General features: G+C 42.8%; 1 protein-coding gene across 2 annotated transcripts in view; it reads left to right on the top strand.

Moving 5' to 3' along the window:
- Positions 1-783: 783 nt before the first annotated feature.
- Positions 784-19,400, top strand: part of arhgef2b (rho/rac guanine nucleotide exchange factor (GEF) 2b) — a 38,516-nt gene continuing 19,899 nt past the window's right edge. The window contains exon 1 of one of the 2 annotated variants that reach the window (XM_067600271.1): positions 784-965. In XM_067600271.1, coding sequence (XP_067456372.1) covers positions 909-965 — 57 coding nt within the window. In that variant the 5' untranslated portion in view covers positions 784-908. The remainder of the gene's footprint in view (positions 966-19,400) is intronic. The other variant, XM_067600272.1, reaches the window with a different exon arrangement.

The raw sequence follows: 19,400 nt of genomic DNA, 5'->3' as shown, positions 1-19,400 counted from the left end.
AATATAATATAATATAATATAATATGGTGTAATATATAATATAATATAATATAATATAATATAATATAATATGGTGTAATATGTAATATAATATAATATAATATAATAATAGAATCTATCTATTTTTACAGGATCAGTTTTCAGCATTGATGTAATTTTAACTTCATGTTTCAATATAAACATGTAACCGTCCTTCATCATACTACATGTATGTAACAGTTGTGCTTCATGCAGTATTTTTAGTCTGTGGTACTACTGAAGTACTGCAGTATCCGAGTACTTCTTCCACTGACAGACATTCATTCATATTTATATTCTGACAGATAATAAAACTTATTGATTACATTAAAATGTTTTACATCTATCATTGATGTTTTCTGCTGTGTCCGTTATGAAGCCGTTATAATATTATTTTCCACTCACACCGGCGTACACCGGCCGGGCGGGGACGGCACGCGAGGGTTCCACGTCACACAGTAGTGAGTTGTACACTCCGCTGCTGGGGGGGCGGGGTTAATCGGTGCCGTCGGGATCTTTAATGTACATCACCCATGTGACCTCGTGCAGCTCTCTGATTGGCTGCTGTGGATCACGTGATCTTTTGACACGTTGTCATAGAGACTAACTCCACCAACACCGACCACCTCGCGGCCCTGGATAAGAAACAAGCACACCCTGACAGATGCCCGAGGGCGGGGTTTAAAGTGCGAGCAGTGACGTGATTGGCTGAAGATGCCAGCAGCGCGCTGAGCTGTGGTTGGTCAGAAGTAGAGAGAGGAGCTGTCAATCAGAGAAAGGGACCGCCCCCAGGTTCAGATTGCGGACTGCTCCGGGACCAGAACCCAAAACCTCTACTGGATCTATTATTGATCATCGATCGGTGTGATCGGTTGGATTGTTCGGAGGGGATGTCCCGGCTGCTGGAGAGCAGGCGGCAGGACAGGATGAAGGAAATCAATTTAAAGGTGAGTTCACCGGAAAGAAAGATTTCAAAAAGAAAGAAACGGATAAACGGACGCGTGCACACTCACAGCACTGATCGATAAAAATAGTTATTGATGGAGTGTGACTGATCAGAAAGTTTGGATGTGATCGATCAGGAACAGAGTTTGAACTCGGAGTCTGTTCCGCTTTGTCCGCGCCGACACATCTGTGAGTCGGTCGCGGGTTTGTTCCGTTACTACAGATGTTGGATGATGTTAAATGTTAGAACTTATCGATAGTTGGTCCCGGTGATTGATCAGTGATCGGCAGCGTGGACAGATGTGAGGAGCTGCGGTTTGTGTGTGAACACACAGCTGAACTTAGCGGAGCTCTCAAACGGGAAACGGACACTTGGAATTTTTTTTTCTCTCTTTTCTTTCCGTTCAGACTGAAAACCGGTTTCATGTTTCTCCCGGTGGAGCGTGTCGGTGTGTGTCGGTGTGTGTCGGTGTGTGTGTTCAGTTTCTACCTGTACAGACTGTGTTTCTGTGTGTCCGTTAGAAGCAGCGTGGCCGCTTTGTCCTACAGAAGGAAACGAGCGGGGGGAGGGGAGACCGTGTGTGTGTGTGTGTGTGTGTGTGTGTGTGTGTGTGTGTGTGTGTGTGTGTGTGTGTGTGTGTGTCTTCCAGTCAGGAAGTGGTGATCAGGAGTGAAGGTGGATGTTTGACCTCTGACCTCTCAGATGTGACTATAAACAATCAACAAACTGTTTCAGTTTAAACTAAATTTACAATGAAACTGATTCTAGTTTCTGATGAACTGAAAGAGAGAGAGACAGACAGACAGAGAGACAGACAGGCAGAGAGAGAGACAGACAGAGAGACAGACAGGCAGAGAGACAGACAGACAGATAGAGAGACAGACAGACAGAGAGACAGACAGGCAGAGACACAGACAGACAGATAGACAGACAGACAGAGAGACAGACAGACAGAGAGACAGACAGGCAGGCAGACAGACAGAGAGACAGACAGGCAGAGAGACAGACAGGCAGGCAGGCAGAGAGACAGACAGAGAGACAGACAGACAGAGAGACAGGCAGAGAGACAGACAGGCAGGCAGGCAGAGAGACAGACAGACAGATAGACAGGCAGAGAGACAGACAGGCAGGCAGGCAGAGAGACAGACAGAGAGACAGGCAGAGAGACAGACAGGCAGGCAGACAGAGAGACAGACAGACAGACAGGCAGGCAGAGAGACAGACAGAGAGACAGACAGACAGAGAGACAGACAGAGAGACAGACAGACAGAGAGACAGACAGACAGATAGACAGACAGACAGAGAGACAGGCAGAGAGACAGACAGAGAGACAGACAGACAGATAGACAGGCAGAGAGACAGACAGGCAGGCAGGCAGAGAGACAGACAGACAGACAGGCAGGCAGAGAGACAGACAGAGAGACAGACAGGCAGAGAGACAGACAGACAGATAGAGAGACAGACAGACAGAGAGACAGACAGGCAGAGACACAGACAGACAGATAGACAGACAGACAGAGAGACAGACAGACAGAGAGACAGACAGGCAGGCAGACAGACAGAGAGACAGACAGGCAGAGAGACAGACAGGCAGGCAGGCAGAGAGACAGACAGAGAGACAGACAGACAGAGAGACAGGCAGAGAGACAGACAGGCAGGCAGGCAGAGAGACAGACAGACAGATAGACAGGCAGAGAGACAGACAGGCAGGCAGGCAGAGAGACAGACAGAGAGACAGGCAGAGAGACAGACAGGCAGGCAGACAGAGAGACAGACAGACAGACAGGCAGGCAGAGAGACAGACAGAGAGACAGACAGACAGAGAGACAGACAGAGAGACAGACAGACAGAGAGACAGACAGACAGATAGACAGACAGACAGAGAGACAGGCAGAGAGACAGACAGAGAGACAGACAGACAGATAGACAGGCAGAGAGACAGACAGGCAGGCAGGCAGAGAGACAGACAGACAGACAGGCAGGCAGAGAGACAGACAGAGAGACAGACAGAGAGACAGACAGACAGAGAGACAGGCAGACAGACAGACAGACAGAGAGACAGACAGAGAGACAGACAGACAGAGAGACAGACAGAGAGACAGACAGACAGATAGACAGACAGACAGAGAGACAGACAGGCAGAGAGACAGACAGACAGGCAGAGAGAGAGACAGACAGGCAGGCAGACAGACAGAGAGACAGACAGACAGAGAGACAGACAGGCAGAGAGACAGAGAGAGAGAGACAGAGAGACAGACAGACAGATAGACAGACAGACAGAGAGACAGACAGGCAGAGAGAGAGACAGACAGGCAGGCAGACAGACAGAGAGACAGACAGACAGAGAGACAGACAGGCAAAGAGACAGACAGAGAGACAGACAGGCAGAGAAACAGACAGAGAGACAGACAGACAGACAGGCAGAGAGACAGACAGGCAGACAGACAGACAGGCAGAGAGACAGACAGATAGACAGGCAGAGAGACAGACAGGCAGACAGACAGACAGGCAGAGAGACAGACAGGCAGACAGACAGAGAGACAGACAGACAGAGAGAGAGACAGACAGACAGAGAGACAGGCAGACAGATAGACAGGCAGAGAGACAGACAGACAGAGAGACAGACAGAGAGACAGACAAACAGGCAGAGAGACAGACAGAGAGACAGACAGACAGAGAGACAGACAGAGAGACAGACAAACAGGCAGAGAGACAGACAGAGAGACAGACAGAGAGACAGACAGACAGAGAGACAGGCAGACAGATAGACAGGCAGAGAGACAGACAGACAGAGAGACAGACAGACAGAGAGAGAGACAGACAAACAGGCAGAGAGACAGACAGAGAGACAGACAGAGAGACAGACAGACAGAGAGACAGGCAGACAGATAGACAGGCAGAGAGACAGACAGACAGGCAGACAGACAGACAGAGAGACAGGCAGAGAGACAGACAGACAGAGAGACAGACAGAGAGACAGACAAACAGGCAGAGAGACAGACAGAGAGACAGACAGAGAGACAGACAGACAGAGAGACAGGCAGACAGATAGACAGGCAGAGAGACAGACAGACAGAGAGAGAGACAGGCAGAGAGACAGACAGAGAGAGAGACAGGCATAGAGACAGGCATAGAGACAGGCAGACAGACAGAGAGACAGAGAGAGAGACAGAGAGAGAGACAGACAGGCAGGCAGACAAGCAGAGAGACAGACAGACAGACAGACAGACAGACAGAGAGACAGGCAGAGAGACAGACAGACAGGTAGAATATATCAACTGTACAGTATTTGTAGTTCAGGTGTAGTTCAGGTGTAGTTCAGGTGTAGTTTAGTGGTTCAACACTGTTTCACAGTGAAATGTTACTTTTTACTGTCGTTACTGATTCAGATTTGACATAAAAACATGTCTGATTGTAAATTTCATCATTAAAACGTTGTTGTGTTTCTGGTGTAAAATCAGTGCGACCCTTCAGGTTTATCTGCTGACCCGTTGGAGGGGCCCGAGCCCTAGGTTGGGAAGTAGTTGAGAGTACAGCAGGAACACGCTGACGCTTCAGCGTTAATAACATCCGACGGTCTTTGATCCGACTGTTCTGGCTGCTCTGTTTAATGTTCAAACAGCATTTTATTAAAACAGGAAACACAAACAGTCTGATCATATTTAATCTGAAGCAAAGCAAACAGCTGCAACCAGCGACTCCAGCAACACATTTCATATTTCACTGGGAAAAAATCTATAATAACAGCTGAAGAGTTATTGATCTGACGTCAGTAAGTTTCCATGACGTCAGTGCAGACTGGTTACCTGTCTCACCTGTCTGAGTTCATTTCAGCCATGAAGGTCACAGTGGACTAAAGACTTAACCTTCATTAATGATGTTGATGAGTTTATATCAGTGTTTACAGCTCAGAGTTGTTGTCATGTTGTTTTACTAAGATACGATCTAATCTGCTGTTTGTGTCGTTTATTGCGAACTGTATCGGACCGACAGAGAGACGAGTTGTGAAATCAGGGAGTGTGTTTGCTGCAGGTTCAGGTGAGGCGTGAAATCTGATCCAGGAAGTCAGTTTGAGGAACAGATCAGAGAGTCTAAAGGTTTATTACATATTAAAACTCCACCCAGTTTACAATAAGACTTTATGTTTCCTAGAAATTCAGCTCATATCTCCTCTGTTTCCTGTTGATATTGCTTCATCATGTTCACAGCTTATTAAATGAATGTGTGTTTCTGACTGCAGTGGGAGGTCAGAGGTCAGAGGTCACAGGGTGCTGTGTCTGTGTTCAGGTTAGTGAAAGATGCAACTTTCACCTGATCTGAATCAAACAGAGACGATGATGTTTCATTAACTTAAACTGAGCTGCTTCATAAGATGGAAGAAGAACTCAGATACTTTACTGTAGTAAAAGTACTAATACAACTACAATACTAATACAAGTACAAATACTCCATTACAAGTAAAAGTCCTGCATGAAAAATCCTCCTACAGTAAAAGTACATAAGTATTATGAGCTTGATGTAGTTAAAGTATTGCAGTAAAAGTACATAAGTATTATGAGCTTGATGTAGTTAAAGTATTGCAGTAAAAGTACATAAGTATTATGAGCTTGATGTAGTTAAAGTATTGCAGTAAAAGTACATAAGTATTATGAGCTTGATGTAGTTAAAGTATTGCAGTAAAAGTACATAAGTATTATGAGCTTGATGTAGTTAAAGTACTGCAGTAAAAGTAGTGGTTTGGTCCCTCTGACTGATATATTATTATATATGACATCATTAGATTATTAATAGTGAAGCATCAGTGTTAGAGCAGCATGTTACTGTTGTAGCTGCTGGAGGTGGAGCTAGTTTACACTACTTTATATACAGTTAGCTAGTTTAGTCCAGTGGTTCCCAACCTAGGGGTCGGGCCCCTCCAAAGGGTCAGCAGATAAATCTGAGGGGTGGTGAGATGATTAATGGGAGAGGAAAGAAGAAAAAACAAAGTTCTGATACACAAATCTGTTTTCAGATTTTGGACTTTTTCTCTAATCTTTGATTTTTGCTGAAATATTGGATCATTTGAACATTTATTGAAATGAAAGCATGTGAGAAGTTTAGAGGGAAAAATCACTATTTGGTGGAGCTGTTAACAACTCATAGACATGTGAAATGTGACCCCGACTACACACTGCTTTTTGTAAGACGTCAAAAGACAAAAAGGTTGGAAACCACTGGTTTCATCTTTAACAATGTGTTGTATTTTAAAAGCTTGTTATATTATCCATTGTGTCAAATCTTCATCTGAAAAGTAACTAAAGCTGTCAAATAAATGTAGTGGAGTAGAAAGTACAATATTTCCCTCTGAAATGTAGAAAGTAGCATCACATGGAAATACTCAAGTAAAGTACAAGTACCTCAAAACTGTACTTAAATACAGTACTTGAGTAAATGTATTTAGTGACTTTCCAGCTGATATTAGACTGAAGATCAGAATAAATCAACATTTTACTGAAATGTTCACTATAAACATTGAAGTTTTATCATCATTTAAACATCGAAGGATTTTATGACTGTGGAGAGTTACTACACAGAGAAATATTTTATCTTTTATCTCTGTGATCTCGAGGTCAACAGCAGTAAATACGGCGTTCGTGCTGCAGAGTAATCCATCATGAATGTGTGTTTGCATGGATGTGATTGGCCGACGCAGCGTCTCGCTGGATGACGCCGTGCTGCTGCTCCCACTTTTCCACTGGATGTTCCAGCTGCTGCTGACAGAAGGAGGTCTGACTGTGACTCCTGCTGTCCAGCTGTGTCCAGCTGTGTCCAGGTGTTTCCAGGTGTTTCCAGGTGTTTCCAGGGGCCAGATGCATAAAACTCTGTATGCACAAAGCCATAAATATGCAGACGTGTTGTTTTCATCAGATTCATGAAGCTGTGTGTTGACATGGTCCTGTTCTATAAATCTCAGTGTGAAACAGAAACGGATGAAGACGCCTTTTAATCAGCTGTTTTCATATCAACACGCTGCCTGCTGCACCTGTCAGTCAAACAAACAGGAAAGAGGCCGTTTCAGTGATTATGTTGCAGCAGCAGAACAGCTGCTCCTCATAACGTCCGGATCATTAATTCATCACACGGACTGTAAACCAGCAGCGGCTCAGAAATGTTTTCAATGATTAGACAGCGCTCTCCACCATCATCATCATCATCATCAAAACACCAAATGAGGAAATATCTCTATGAAGGATGATGTTCAGACGCTGTAGACACGTGGTGGTCCAACACCTCACCAACACTCAGCTGGTGGATCTCAGCGTATATCGTGTTAAACTGGATCAAAGGGTTCTTTGTATTATTAGAACATTGATGGATGAGCTCAGAATATCTGAGATCTTTTGTTTTTATTAGTGTGGAATCAGCTGGACTGATGGATTAGAACAGCGTCCTGTGTAAATTAAAAGAATGATTAAAATGAATAATACTAAAGTAATTAATCTTTATTATGTTTATAAATTGTGCCTTTGATATGACGCAACTCCATCATTGTGTGTGTTGAGTCAGTTCGGTTGAACCGGCGACTCACAGATGAAACATCCACATCAAACATCATCACATCCTCTGATTCAGGTCTCAGTCAGCAGGACACTGGTCCTGGTTCAGCAGGGCACTGGTCCTGGTTCAGCAGGGCACTGGTCCTGCTTCAGCAGCGCGCTGGTCCTGGTTCAGCAGGGCACTGGTCCTGGTTCAGCAGGGCACTGGTCCTGCTTCAGCAGCGCGCTGGTCCTGGTTCAGCAGGGCACTGGTCCTGGTTCAGCAGGGTACTGGTCCTGGTTCAGCAGCATGCTGGTCCTGGTTCAGCAGGGCACTGGTCCTGGTTCAGCAGGGCACTGGTCCTGGTTCAGCAGCACGCTGGTCCTGGTTCAGCAGGGCAGCAGTTTGGTTTTTTTTTCCGTTTAAAACATGCGAGGAGTGAGAAGAGATGATGTTAGTGAGTCTAAGCTGCTTGAAAGGAATGAGACAAATAGTCTTCCAACAAATTAGGATTTAATTGTGTAATTAAGTTTAAAGTTTCACAGATCAGGTGCTGAATGAGGCCGTTGCAGCGTGACACTGATTATAAACTGCTGGCTGCTAAAAGATCTATGAAGAAAAGTAAAAGTGCTGCTGCGTCTTCTTACATGAGGAGTCATTATTAGTATGAAGACACATGTTGAGTTCTGTAGATTATCACCGGAGGCAGTAAACTGTCCATCATTCCTTGTGTGTCTTCTTCCTGCTGGCAGGAGGTCAAAAAGGTGACGGGCTGGATGTGATTGATTGATTATAAGAGCGTTTTTCTTACGCCAGTCAATTAGCCAATCAGCATTAAACTGGTAGAGTCAGTCAGGTGGACTCATCAGACTTCCTGCTGGCGTTAAAGCAGCCGGAGACGCTCCGACATTAGTCCTGATTCTCATCGCCTGCAGTCGTGTCTATAATGTGAATTATGGGATGTTTAATGTTCATCAGCAGTTTTCACTGATTCCAGTAATGTATGCAGAAGTAGCATCACATGACTGGTTAAACTATGTTTGAGTAAAAAAAAAGGAAGAATGTTTCCACTCATGTTATGGGATGTCTGATATGAAAGAATTCTAATGATCTGTTAACTCCTGCTGCTCTGTAGACGTCTCTGGTTTCACTGTACTGAGTTTTAATCAGTGATGTTATTTGGTGCTTTAACTCCTTCATGGCGGCTGCAGTGGAAACTATTAATTGGCAGCATTTTGGATGCAAATTCAGGAGTCGTATCTCCACCTCGTTACTGCAGTTACAGGCAAATCAAGCGCACCTGCAGAGCAGCAGCCCCACACTAATCTGATATAACAGAGTCGCACGTAACAGTCGTCATTCTGAAAGAGCAACTGCTGACAGGGAAACTCCAACACTCACTCACTCATTCATTCACTCACTCACTCACTCACTCTACCCCCTAACCCTAACCCTCAATTCATTCATTCATTCACAGACAACCCCAGTCACATCTCTGGTTCAGCAGTCAGGCTGGTTCGGGTTAGAGTTAGGGTTGGGGTTAGGGCGTTGGGGTTAGGGTTCAGGGGTTATGGCGTTGGGGTTAGGGTTCGGGGATTAGGGTTAGGGCGTTAGGGTTAGGATTAGGGTTAAGGTTGGGGTTAGGGTTAGGGCATTAGGGTTAGCGTTAGGGTTAGGGGTTTAGGGGTTAGGGTTAAGGTTGGGGTTAGGGTTCGGGGATTAGGGTTAGGGCGTTAGGGTTAGGGTTAGGGCATTAGGGTTAGGGTTCGGGGATTAGGGTTAGGGCGTTAGGGTTAGGGTTAGGGCATTAGGGTTAGGGTTAGGGGCTTAAGGTTAGGGGTTTAGGGTTGGGGTTAGGATTAGGGTTAAGGTTGGGGTTAGGGTTAGGGCGTTGGGGTTAGGGTTAGGGCGTTAGGGTTGGGGTTAGGGTTCGGGGATTAGGGTTAGGGCGTTAGGGTTAGGGTTGGGTTAAGGGTTAGGGTTAAGGTTGGGGTTAGGGTTAGGGGGTTAGGGTTGGGGTTAGGGGTAGGGTGTTAGGGTTAGGGCGTTAGGGTTGGGGTTAAGGTTGGGTTTAGGGCGTTAGGGTTAGCATTAGGGTTAGGGGCTTAGGGTTAGGGGTTTAGGGTTGGGGTTAGGATTAGGGTTAAGGTTGGGGTTAGGGTTCGGGGATTAGGGTTAGGGCGTTAGGGTTAGGGGGTTAGGGTTAGGGTGTTAGGGTTAGGGTTGGGGTTAGGGTTGGGTTAAGGGTTAGGGTTAAGGTTGGGGTTAGGGGTAGGGTGTTAGGGTTAGGGCGTTAGGGTTGGGGTTAAGGTTGGGTTTAGGGCGTTAGGGCGTTAGGGTTGGGGTTAGGGGCTTAGGGTTAGGGGTTTAGGGTTGGGGTTAGGATTAGGGTTAAGGTTGGGGTTAGGGTTCGGGGATTAGGGTTAGGGCGTTAGGGTTAGGGGGTTAGGGTTAGGGTGTTAGGGTTAGGGTTGGGGTTAGGGGGTTAGGGGGTTTGGGTGATCAGGTCTCTTTAGAGAAATGTTGTCATTGCTCTGAATGACACGTGAAGGTCACGTCCTGTTTATAGGGAATCTGTCCGCTGGTGTCTGAGAACACGGAGGAAGGTGTGTGAAGGTCTGTCAGCTGCACTCTGACAGGAAGTGAAGTGTTGAGGTGGACTGAGTGGTCCTGGTTGTGAGGTCAGCTGGTTCAGACAGGTAACACACCTGGATCACCTGGATCCCAGTCAGGGAGCAGCTGAAGATCAAACCTGCTGCAGGTCACGAGAACTGGTTTCATCCAAGTGGCAACCTCTGAGGCTGTAAAATGAAGCCAAAAACTGCAGTTCCTTGAATGCGAGTCATTCCTCATAGACCCCCATGTTGAAATGCCCAACTTTACAGCAGAAATAAACATGTTTACAGCCTGGTACAAAAAACGGATTGGTCTTTATAACTAATTTCCCCTTTCATGACAACTGTTTAAATTGTATTAAGCCGTAAAGTTCTGCATAATGAAGGACATGGCTGCTTTGAGTGACAGGTCCGCCAGCCGCTAGGTGGCTTGTTTCAGCCGTTCGGCCCGCCTCTTTGCCCCTTTTTGATTGGCTGGGAGTTAGGCAGCGTCACGCACTGCCAAGATGGCGACGACCGGAGCGGCTCACTTTGAGCTTCAAAACCGCTCTTCAGAAACCAACGGGTGACGTCACGGTAACTACGTCCATATTTTTATACAGCCTATGGTTTCATCTCATGATTGATGGACTGAAATTCTGTCAGACAGCAGCTGGTTCACTTCCTGTCTGACTTGGACACGTAGACTGTTTGGACAAGGTTCTGCAGGTTCTGCGGGTTCTGTGGGTTCTGTGGGTTCTGCGGGTTCCAGCCTCAGAGTTCAACATGATGCGTTGAGCAGAGTGGTGTTCTGTCTGGTTTGATGTTTCTTGCTGGTGTGTTTGTGTAGCAGTCGTAAGTATCTGCTGGTCTGATTAGTTAAATAAAGGTTTTTTATTTAAAATCCTCTCTGTCTCATGACCCCCCCTCCCCCCCCACACACACACAGAGGTCTCTTTCTTTCTCTCCTCACTGAGCTCTTTATTTATTGATCAGCTGATCACTGACTGTCAGCAGATCATTGAACCAATTTCACCACTTAAATATCTGAGTTCACTGATTGAAACTGTTTCAACCAACAGAACAATAATAAGAGTTTATGTAAAAGTATCACAAGTTTCATGTTTCAATGTTCTCTGAAATTAACCCCTGAACAAATAATTAACTGGTTATCAAATAACATTTAACTAAATTTAATCTAAGTTTCTGATCAAAGTTTCCTCTTTCAGATGCAACAGTCAGACATGTTGTTAGTTAAATGTGTTGGTTCAGTTCATCTCAACCAGCTCGCCGTCTGCGCTGCTCGCCATCTTGTTCTTTTTCCTCTATGGTGGAGGTTTGTTTTGGATCATTATCTTGCAGCAGGATGAACTCCTGACCAGCTGGCTGTAGACCAGTACTGTACTGGGTGGCTCTGCAGGATGCTGTGGTCGCTCTCTGGGTCCAAGTCACCAACTCTGGATCCAGAAAAAATCCCCAGACCATCACACTTCCTCCTCCGTGCCGCCACACAGACAGACGGTTTGGAAGTTATCACCTGCAGGAATCGTTGCATCAACTTTGAAGGATTTATTTACTTTTACTGAAAAGTTGTGAGTCGTTAACACTTTACTTGAAAAAAGCCTTTTTATAACATTTACATAATGTCTCAGTTTTTGGTCACCAAACCGTCTGACAGTTTACTGCTTAGAGCCTAAAACTTCAGCACAGAACTGTATACAGTATATAAATATATATATAAATATATATATAGGGATGCACGATATTGAATTTTTTGCTGATATCCGATATGCCGATATTTCCAACTCATTGTGGCCGATACTGATATATGCACATATTATTACCAGCTGGCTGAGTATTATACATGCAGCATAGATTGTTCTAAGTATGATCAATAAAGACAATATATGAAGGAAGAACTGAGGAAGACTGGAGTTCAGGAGCTCAGCGTTAAAACTTTAATGAAGCTGCCAAGTGGGAGCAGCAGTAGAGTTTTCATTGAGTTTATTAGACAGACAGGATTAATGTGTAGGATTTAATATCTGGTCCACACTCCGGACCAGAAGGTGGCGGTAATGCACCTGATACGCTGGTTGACAACCGCCGTTATAAACCAAAAAGAAGACTTTTTTTTTCCAAACATCCTGTCAGCTGAAGTGTTTCCTATCACTGCAGCCGAACACAGCAGCTCCTCTACGGACTGTTTCACCCTGACGGTCCCGGTGTTTCCTCCGCAGGCTGCACTTCACTCAGCTGCTTCTTCCCACTTTAACCTGACTAACAAACCGGGACTCGGTGCTCCGGTTGGATCCACATGGAGAGCCGAGGCTAACGTTAGCTGGGAGGCTAGCGGAGCGTTAGCTGCAGCATGACCGGAGGGAAGCACAGCCAGCTAGCCTCCCAGCTAACGTTAGCCTCGGCTCTCCGTTTGGATACAACCGGAGCACCGAACCCCGGTTTGTTATTCAGCTGAGTGAAGTGCAGCCTGCGGAGGAAGCACCGGGACCATCATATATATACATATTTATTTAATCTCTCCATGAGCAGATTTAGATGTTCTGTGTTTGAATCAGACACCTGAACTCCATCAGGTGGAGGTTTGTTTATCTGGCCTCTGCTCTCCATACGAGGATAAAAGCAGCTTATCCAGATCAGAACGTTGAGTCTGCTGATTAAGTTAATCTGGTTGTCATATTAACATTTTAACCTGCAGACATGCAGCTTATTGATAATCAGCTGATCAGAAGATGTTTCAGTCTCATGCTCAGATATAATCTACAACTAAAATAACAATAAAACCTTCTTATTCAACACAGATTCATGAATTTATGTTTTAGAAACAAGACACTGTTCAGTCTCATGTTCTGCTCTGTGAGCCACACACACACACACACACACACACTTCCCCTTCCTGTCCCTCCCTGTTCAGAGCAGAAGTTAATGTGAAAAACACAACAGTCAGTCAGACCAGAAACAAGAAGTTCACACAGAGACTGAAATTCTGTTTCTATCCCTCGTTTCTTTTATCAAATAAAGAAGATAAACAGCACGTATACAGTGTATATATACTCCAGATATATATCTATAGATACAGTATCTATATGTCTACAGTATATATACACTGTATATAAGGAGAAATGAAGGAAATCAGGCAGTAAAGCAGGAGTTGAAGTGATGATGACATCATCAGTTTGTGTTTCTCAGCTCTTCCTCAAACTGTCGCGCTCTTATTTTATTCTCACATGATGAAATCTACTTCCTGTATGCAGTGTTACATTACATCACCCGACGACTGTTTTAATAGATCAATATCAATGATCGATTTGGTTCTTTCTTCATCTGTCTGAGAGACTCATCACAGATGAATACATGCAGCACAGCTGTCAGACTGAAAAGGTTAATGTGGATCAATCACATCAGCCACAAAATAATCAATAATATACTGAACATGTTTACTGCTGCTCAGCTGTGTTTTGGATATTTCATTATGAAGAACAGACAGTTTTACTGTCTGTGAACGTCCACAGACGCTGCTGACAGCTATGTACCTCTATGTAACCATGGAAACGCATGTATACGACCAGCATGTGACCTCAACCTATGACATCCTGGGATCCTATCAGAGCGAACACCAGTAGGATTGATTGTTTGTTTTGGTTTGGAGAAGGTTCTTTCCTCTGCTGCTATTCCTGAGCTTTCTGCCATTCTTTCCCCATTAAAGGGTTTTTTACGGAGTTTTTCCTTATTTGAATGGAGGCTCTAAGAATAGAGGAAAAAGCCCCCTGAGGGGGGATTTGTGATTTGCTATATCGAGCTGTATAAATAAAAATCGACTTGAAGTTGACGTGAGCGTGCACGCTGCTGAGCTCGATGGCTCGCCGTAACAAACCGTTAAACATCTGACTGCGTCTCGTTACTGATGCTGATTGATCTGATATCAGTTCTGTTTAAAATGTGTTTCAAACTTCTGAGCTGCACTTGTGTAAAGAACAACTTGTTATTGATAATTTATCTGTTGCATCACAGCTGACCGGAAGGAACACACACACACACACACGCACGCACACACACACACACACACACGCACACATGCACACACACACACACACACACACACACACACACGAGCTGCACGTATCTAAGCAGCAGTCGTGATAAGAGCTGCTGAGAAAAGCGGCTTCATTGCTTCCTTTCTAACCTCCTTCAGCATCGGTTACACTTCACCATCCTTCACTAAAGGAAAGCAGATCATTCCGGCCCACAATTCCTTGCAGCAGCAATATTTGAAGCAACCAAGCGACGCACCATTCAGACAAAATAAAGTTTCAATAGAATAAAGTGTAAATAAATAACTAGTGTGCTGCTTTTTAAACCTAATGATGTATTATCAACAGATGTATTATTAGATATACAGGAACAGTTACGCTTTGATCGTATGTTGAGTTTAAACTTGATGTCCGAATCATATATCAGCATAAACATCTGAGATCACATCGAGCCTCTGCGGTCGTTTCCTCCTGCGACTGTTTCTTATGTTTCGCTGTGAGCTGAGACGCAGCAGCAGCAGCAGCAGCAGCAGCAGCTCCATGTCTCCCACTAACTGTTTAACTCTCCAGCTGCTTTTTATAGGCCACTAATTAAAGACGGGCTCACTGGGATATTTACTACACAGCTGGGTAGATGCTTATTGGCCAGTCATTGAGCGCAGTAATCGTTGATTATCTGGTGGTAATAATCTATTCTGTCACATTATCCACAGACTGTATCAACCAGAACAACTTCAAAACACAATCAAGTCAACATTTCAAGGTGTTTACTGAGCTGTGTGGTGGTTCTTAAGTTATTAGATGTATTATAGGCTAATAACAGATCATAATCAGCATGTTAAACATAACACAGAAGAAAGGGATGTGAGACGTTTTTAGTCGGATGATGTTTTTAATTCATCATGTTTGAAACTTCAGAATGATGATATGTACAGTAACATGTTCTGTTTATCTTTCATACATTTATTTTCATACTATCATTTGGATTCAGGAGTCTGAGCAAACCTTCTCTTATGTTTCAGTATCTAAGATGCGTTTTTTTGTAGTCCATCCTCAGAACTTTGTAGTTTCACCACAGCAGACCACGTCAATAACATCCGTCGTCACATGATCACGTAGCCCAGTCTGAGTGCAGTCGGTTGTCTTTCCTCGACTTTGTGATGTTTTCCATCGAGGTCGAGGAAAAGTGGTTGGAAAAGACGATAGGATGTACTTTTCGACTGCAGCCACACACACACACACACACACACACACACACACACACACACACACACACACTGTCGGGTCATGTGACTGCAGGCTGTGTCTCAGGGGGCGGAGCTTCAGCAGTCTCAGATGCCTTGCTCGGGGGCACGAAGCTGCTCTCATGTATTATAGATGAAGGTTTGACTCCCAGCAGACAGACACTTTGCTCGAGGACACGACGGCAGCAGCAGCAGCACGGCCTCATGGGAGCTGTAGTCCAGAAGGCTTCAAAGCAGCAGGAACTACAGGGACCATCAGCCCCGTCAGCAGGCTGACCTCTGACCTCTGACGCAGGTCACATGATCCAATCTGAATCTGAGGGTTCGTCCCAACACACTCTGTAGTTAAGTGACATGTTTCCTGTTACTGTCACAGCGTCTCAGCACCTGTTCAGACGTCAGGAGACTTTCTGATTAGTATGAACATACGTCACAGTACATGTTACAGTCAAGTAAACAGTACTACAGTTACAGTCAAATATAAATACAGTACATGTTACAGTCCAGTAAACAGTACTACAGTTACAGTCAAATATAAATACAGTACATGTTACAGTCCAGTAAACAGTACTACAGTTACAGTCAAATATAAATACAGTACATGTTACAGTCCAGTAAACAGTACCACAGTTACAGTCAAATATAAATACAGTACATGTTACAGTCCAGTAAACAGTACTACAGTTACAGTCAAATATAAATACAGTACATTTACAGTCCAGTAAACAGTACTACAGTTACAGTCAAATATAAATACAGTACATGTTACAGTCCAGTAAACATTACTACAGTTACAGTCAAATATAAATACAGTACATGTTACAGTCCAGTAAACAGTACTACAGTTACAGTCAAATATAAATACAGTACATGTTACAGTCCAGTAAACAGTACTACAGTTACAGTCAAATATAAATACAGTACATGTTACAGTCCAGTAAACAGTACTACAGTTACAGTCAAATATAAATACAGTACATGTTACAGTCCAGTAAACAGTACTACAGTTACAGTCAAATATAAATACAGTACATTTACAGTCCAGTAAACAGTACTACAGTTACAGTCAAATATAAATACAGTACATGTTACAGTCCAGTAAACATTACTACAGTTACAGTCAAATATAAATACAGTACATTTACAGTCCAGTAAACAGTACTACAGTTACAGTCAAATATAAACACAGTACATGTTACAGTCCAGTAAACAGTACCACAGTTACAGTCAAATATAAATACAATACATTTACAGTCCAGTAAACAGTACTACAGTTACAGTCAAATATAAATACAGTACATGTTACAGTCCAGTAAACAGTACTACAGTTACAGTCAAATATAAATACAGTGCATGTTACAGTCCAGTAAACAGTACCACAGTTACAGTCAAATATAAATACAGTACATGTTACAGTCCAGTAAACAGTACTACAGTTACAGTCAAATATAAATACAGTACATGTTACAGTCCAGTAAACAGTACTACAGTTACAGTCAAATATAAATACAGTACATGTTACAGTCCAGTAAACAGTACTACAGTTACAGTCAAATATAAATACAGTACATGTTACAGTCCAGTAAACATTACCACAGTTACAGTCAAATATAAATACAGTACATGTTACAGTCCAGTAAACAGTACTACAGTTACAGTCAAATATAAATACAGTACATTTACAGTCCAGTAAACAGTACTACAGTTACAGTCAAATATAAATACAGTACATGTTACAGTCCAGTAAACATTACTACAGTTACAGTCAAATATAAATACAGTACATTTACAGTCCAGTAAACAGTACTACAGTTACAGTCAAATATAAACACAGTACATGTTACAGTCCAGTAAACAGTACCACAGTTACAGTCAAATATAAATACAATACATTTACAGTCCAGTAAACAGTACTACAGTTACAGTCAAATATAAATACAGTACATGTTACAGTCCAGTAAACAGTACTACAGTTACAGTCAAATATAAATACAGTGCATGTTACAGTCCAGTAAACAGTACCACAGTTACAGTCAAATATAAATACAGTACATGTTACAGTCCAGTAAACAGTACTACAGTTACAGTCAAATATAAATACAGTACATGTTACAGTCCAGTAAACATTACTACAGTTACAGTCAAATATAAATACAGTACATTTACAGTCCAGTAAACAGTACTACAGTTACAGTCAAATATAAACACAGTACATGTTACAGTCCAGTAAACAGTACCACAGTTACAGTCAAATATAAATACAATACATTTACAGTCCAGTAAACAGTACTACAGTTACAGTCAGATATAAATACAGTACATGTTACAGTCCAGTAAACAGTACTACAGTTACAGTCAAATATAAATACAGTACATGTTACAGTCCAGTAAACAGTACCACAGTTACAGTCAAATATAAATACAGTACATGTTACAGTCCAGTAAACAGTACCACAGTTACAGTCAAATATCAATACAGTACATGTTACAGTCCAGTAAACAGTACTACAGTTACAGTCAAATATAAATACAGTACATTTACAGTCCAGTAAACAGTACTACAGTTACAGTCAAATATAAATACAGTACATGTTACAGTCCAGTAAACAGTACTACAGTTACAGTCAAATATAAATACAGTACATGTTACAGTCCAGTAAACATTACTACAGTTACAGTCAAATATAAATACAGTACATTTACAGTCCAGTAAACAGTACTACAGTTACAGTCAAATATAAACACAGTACATGTTACAGTCCAGTAAACAGTACCACAGTTACAGTCAAATATAAATACAATACATTTACAGTCCAGTAAACAGTACTACAGTTACAGTCAAATATAAATACAGTACATGTTACAGTCCAGTAAACAGTACTACAGTTACAGTCAAATATAAATACAGTACATGTTACAGTCCAGTAAACAGTACCACAGTTACAGTCAAATATAAATACAGTACATGTTACAGTCCAGTAAACAGTACCACAGTTACAGTCAAATATAAATACAGTACATTTACAGTCCAGTAAACAGTACCACAGTTACAGTCAAATATAAATACAGTACATGTTACAGTCCAGTAAACATTACCACAGTTACAGTCAAATATAAATACAGCACATTTACAGTCCAGTAAACAGTACTACAGTTACAGTCAAATATAAATACAGTACATGTTACAGTCCAGTAAACAGTACCACAGTTACAGTCAAATATAAATACAATACATTTACAGTCCAGTAAACAGTACTACAGTTACAGTCAAATATAAATACAGTACATGTTACAGTCCAGTAAACAGTACCACAGTTACAGTCAAATATAAATACAGTACATGTTACAGTCCAGTAAACAGTACCACAGTTACAGTCAAATATAAATACAGTACATGTTACAGTCCAGTAAACAGTACCACAGTTACAGTCAAATATAAATACAGTACATTTACAGTCCAGTAAACAGTACTACAGTTACAGTCAAATATAAACACAGTACATGTTACAGTCCAGTAAACAGTACCACAGTTACAGTCAAATATAAACACAGTACATGTTACAGTCCAGTAAACAGTACCACAGTTACAGTCAAATATAAATACAGTACATGTTACAGTCCAGTAAACAGTACTACAGTTACAGTCAAATATAAATACAGTACGTTATGTTGTTTTCTGTTATTTATATCCTGCTCTGATGTTACGGTATGTAGAGATGTCGCCTGCAAGTCAAAACTCAGGGCTTCAACCTGCTTCGTTTGAGACATTTTTTCTGACGAGCTGACGCTGCCTTGTCGCCCGTAAACAGCCGTCTGTTCTGTAGCCTTGTTTACTGAGGTGTTTCCATGTGTTGTTCACTCTCCAACTATAGTTTGTTTATGTAGCCTCCGGAGCCGGAGGAAGCTTCTTGAAGCTGACCAATCAGAACAGAGTGGGCTCATCAGGAGGCGGGGCCTTAAAGAGACAGGAGCTAAAACAGCCTGTTTCAGACAGAGGCTGAACTGAGGGGCTGCATAAAGGACCAGTAGAAGATAA

Source organism: Thunnus thynnus, chromosome 10 (assembly GCF_963924715.1).
Source record: "Thunnus thynnus chromosome 10, fThuThy2.1, whole genome shotgun sequence".
In the NCBI taxonomy this organism is placed as follows: domain Eukaryota; kingdom Metazoa; phylum Chordata; class Actinopteri; order Scombriformes; family Scombridae; genus Thunnus; species Thunnus thynnus.
Note: the sequence above shows the minus strand (reverse complement) of the source record. Positions and strands in the feature narration are given on the sequence as shown.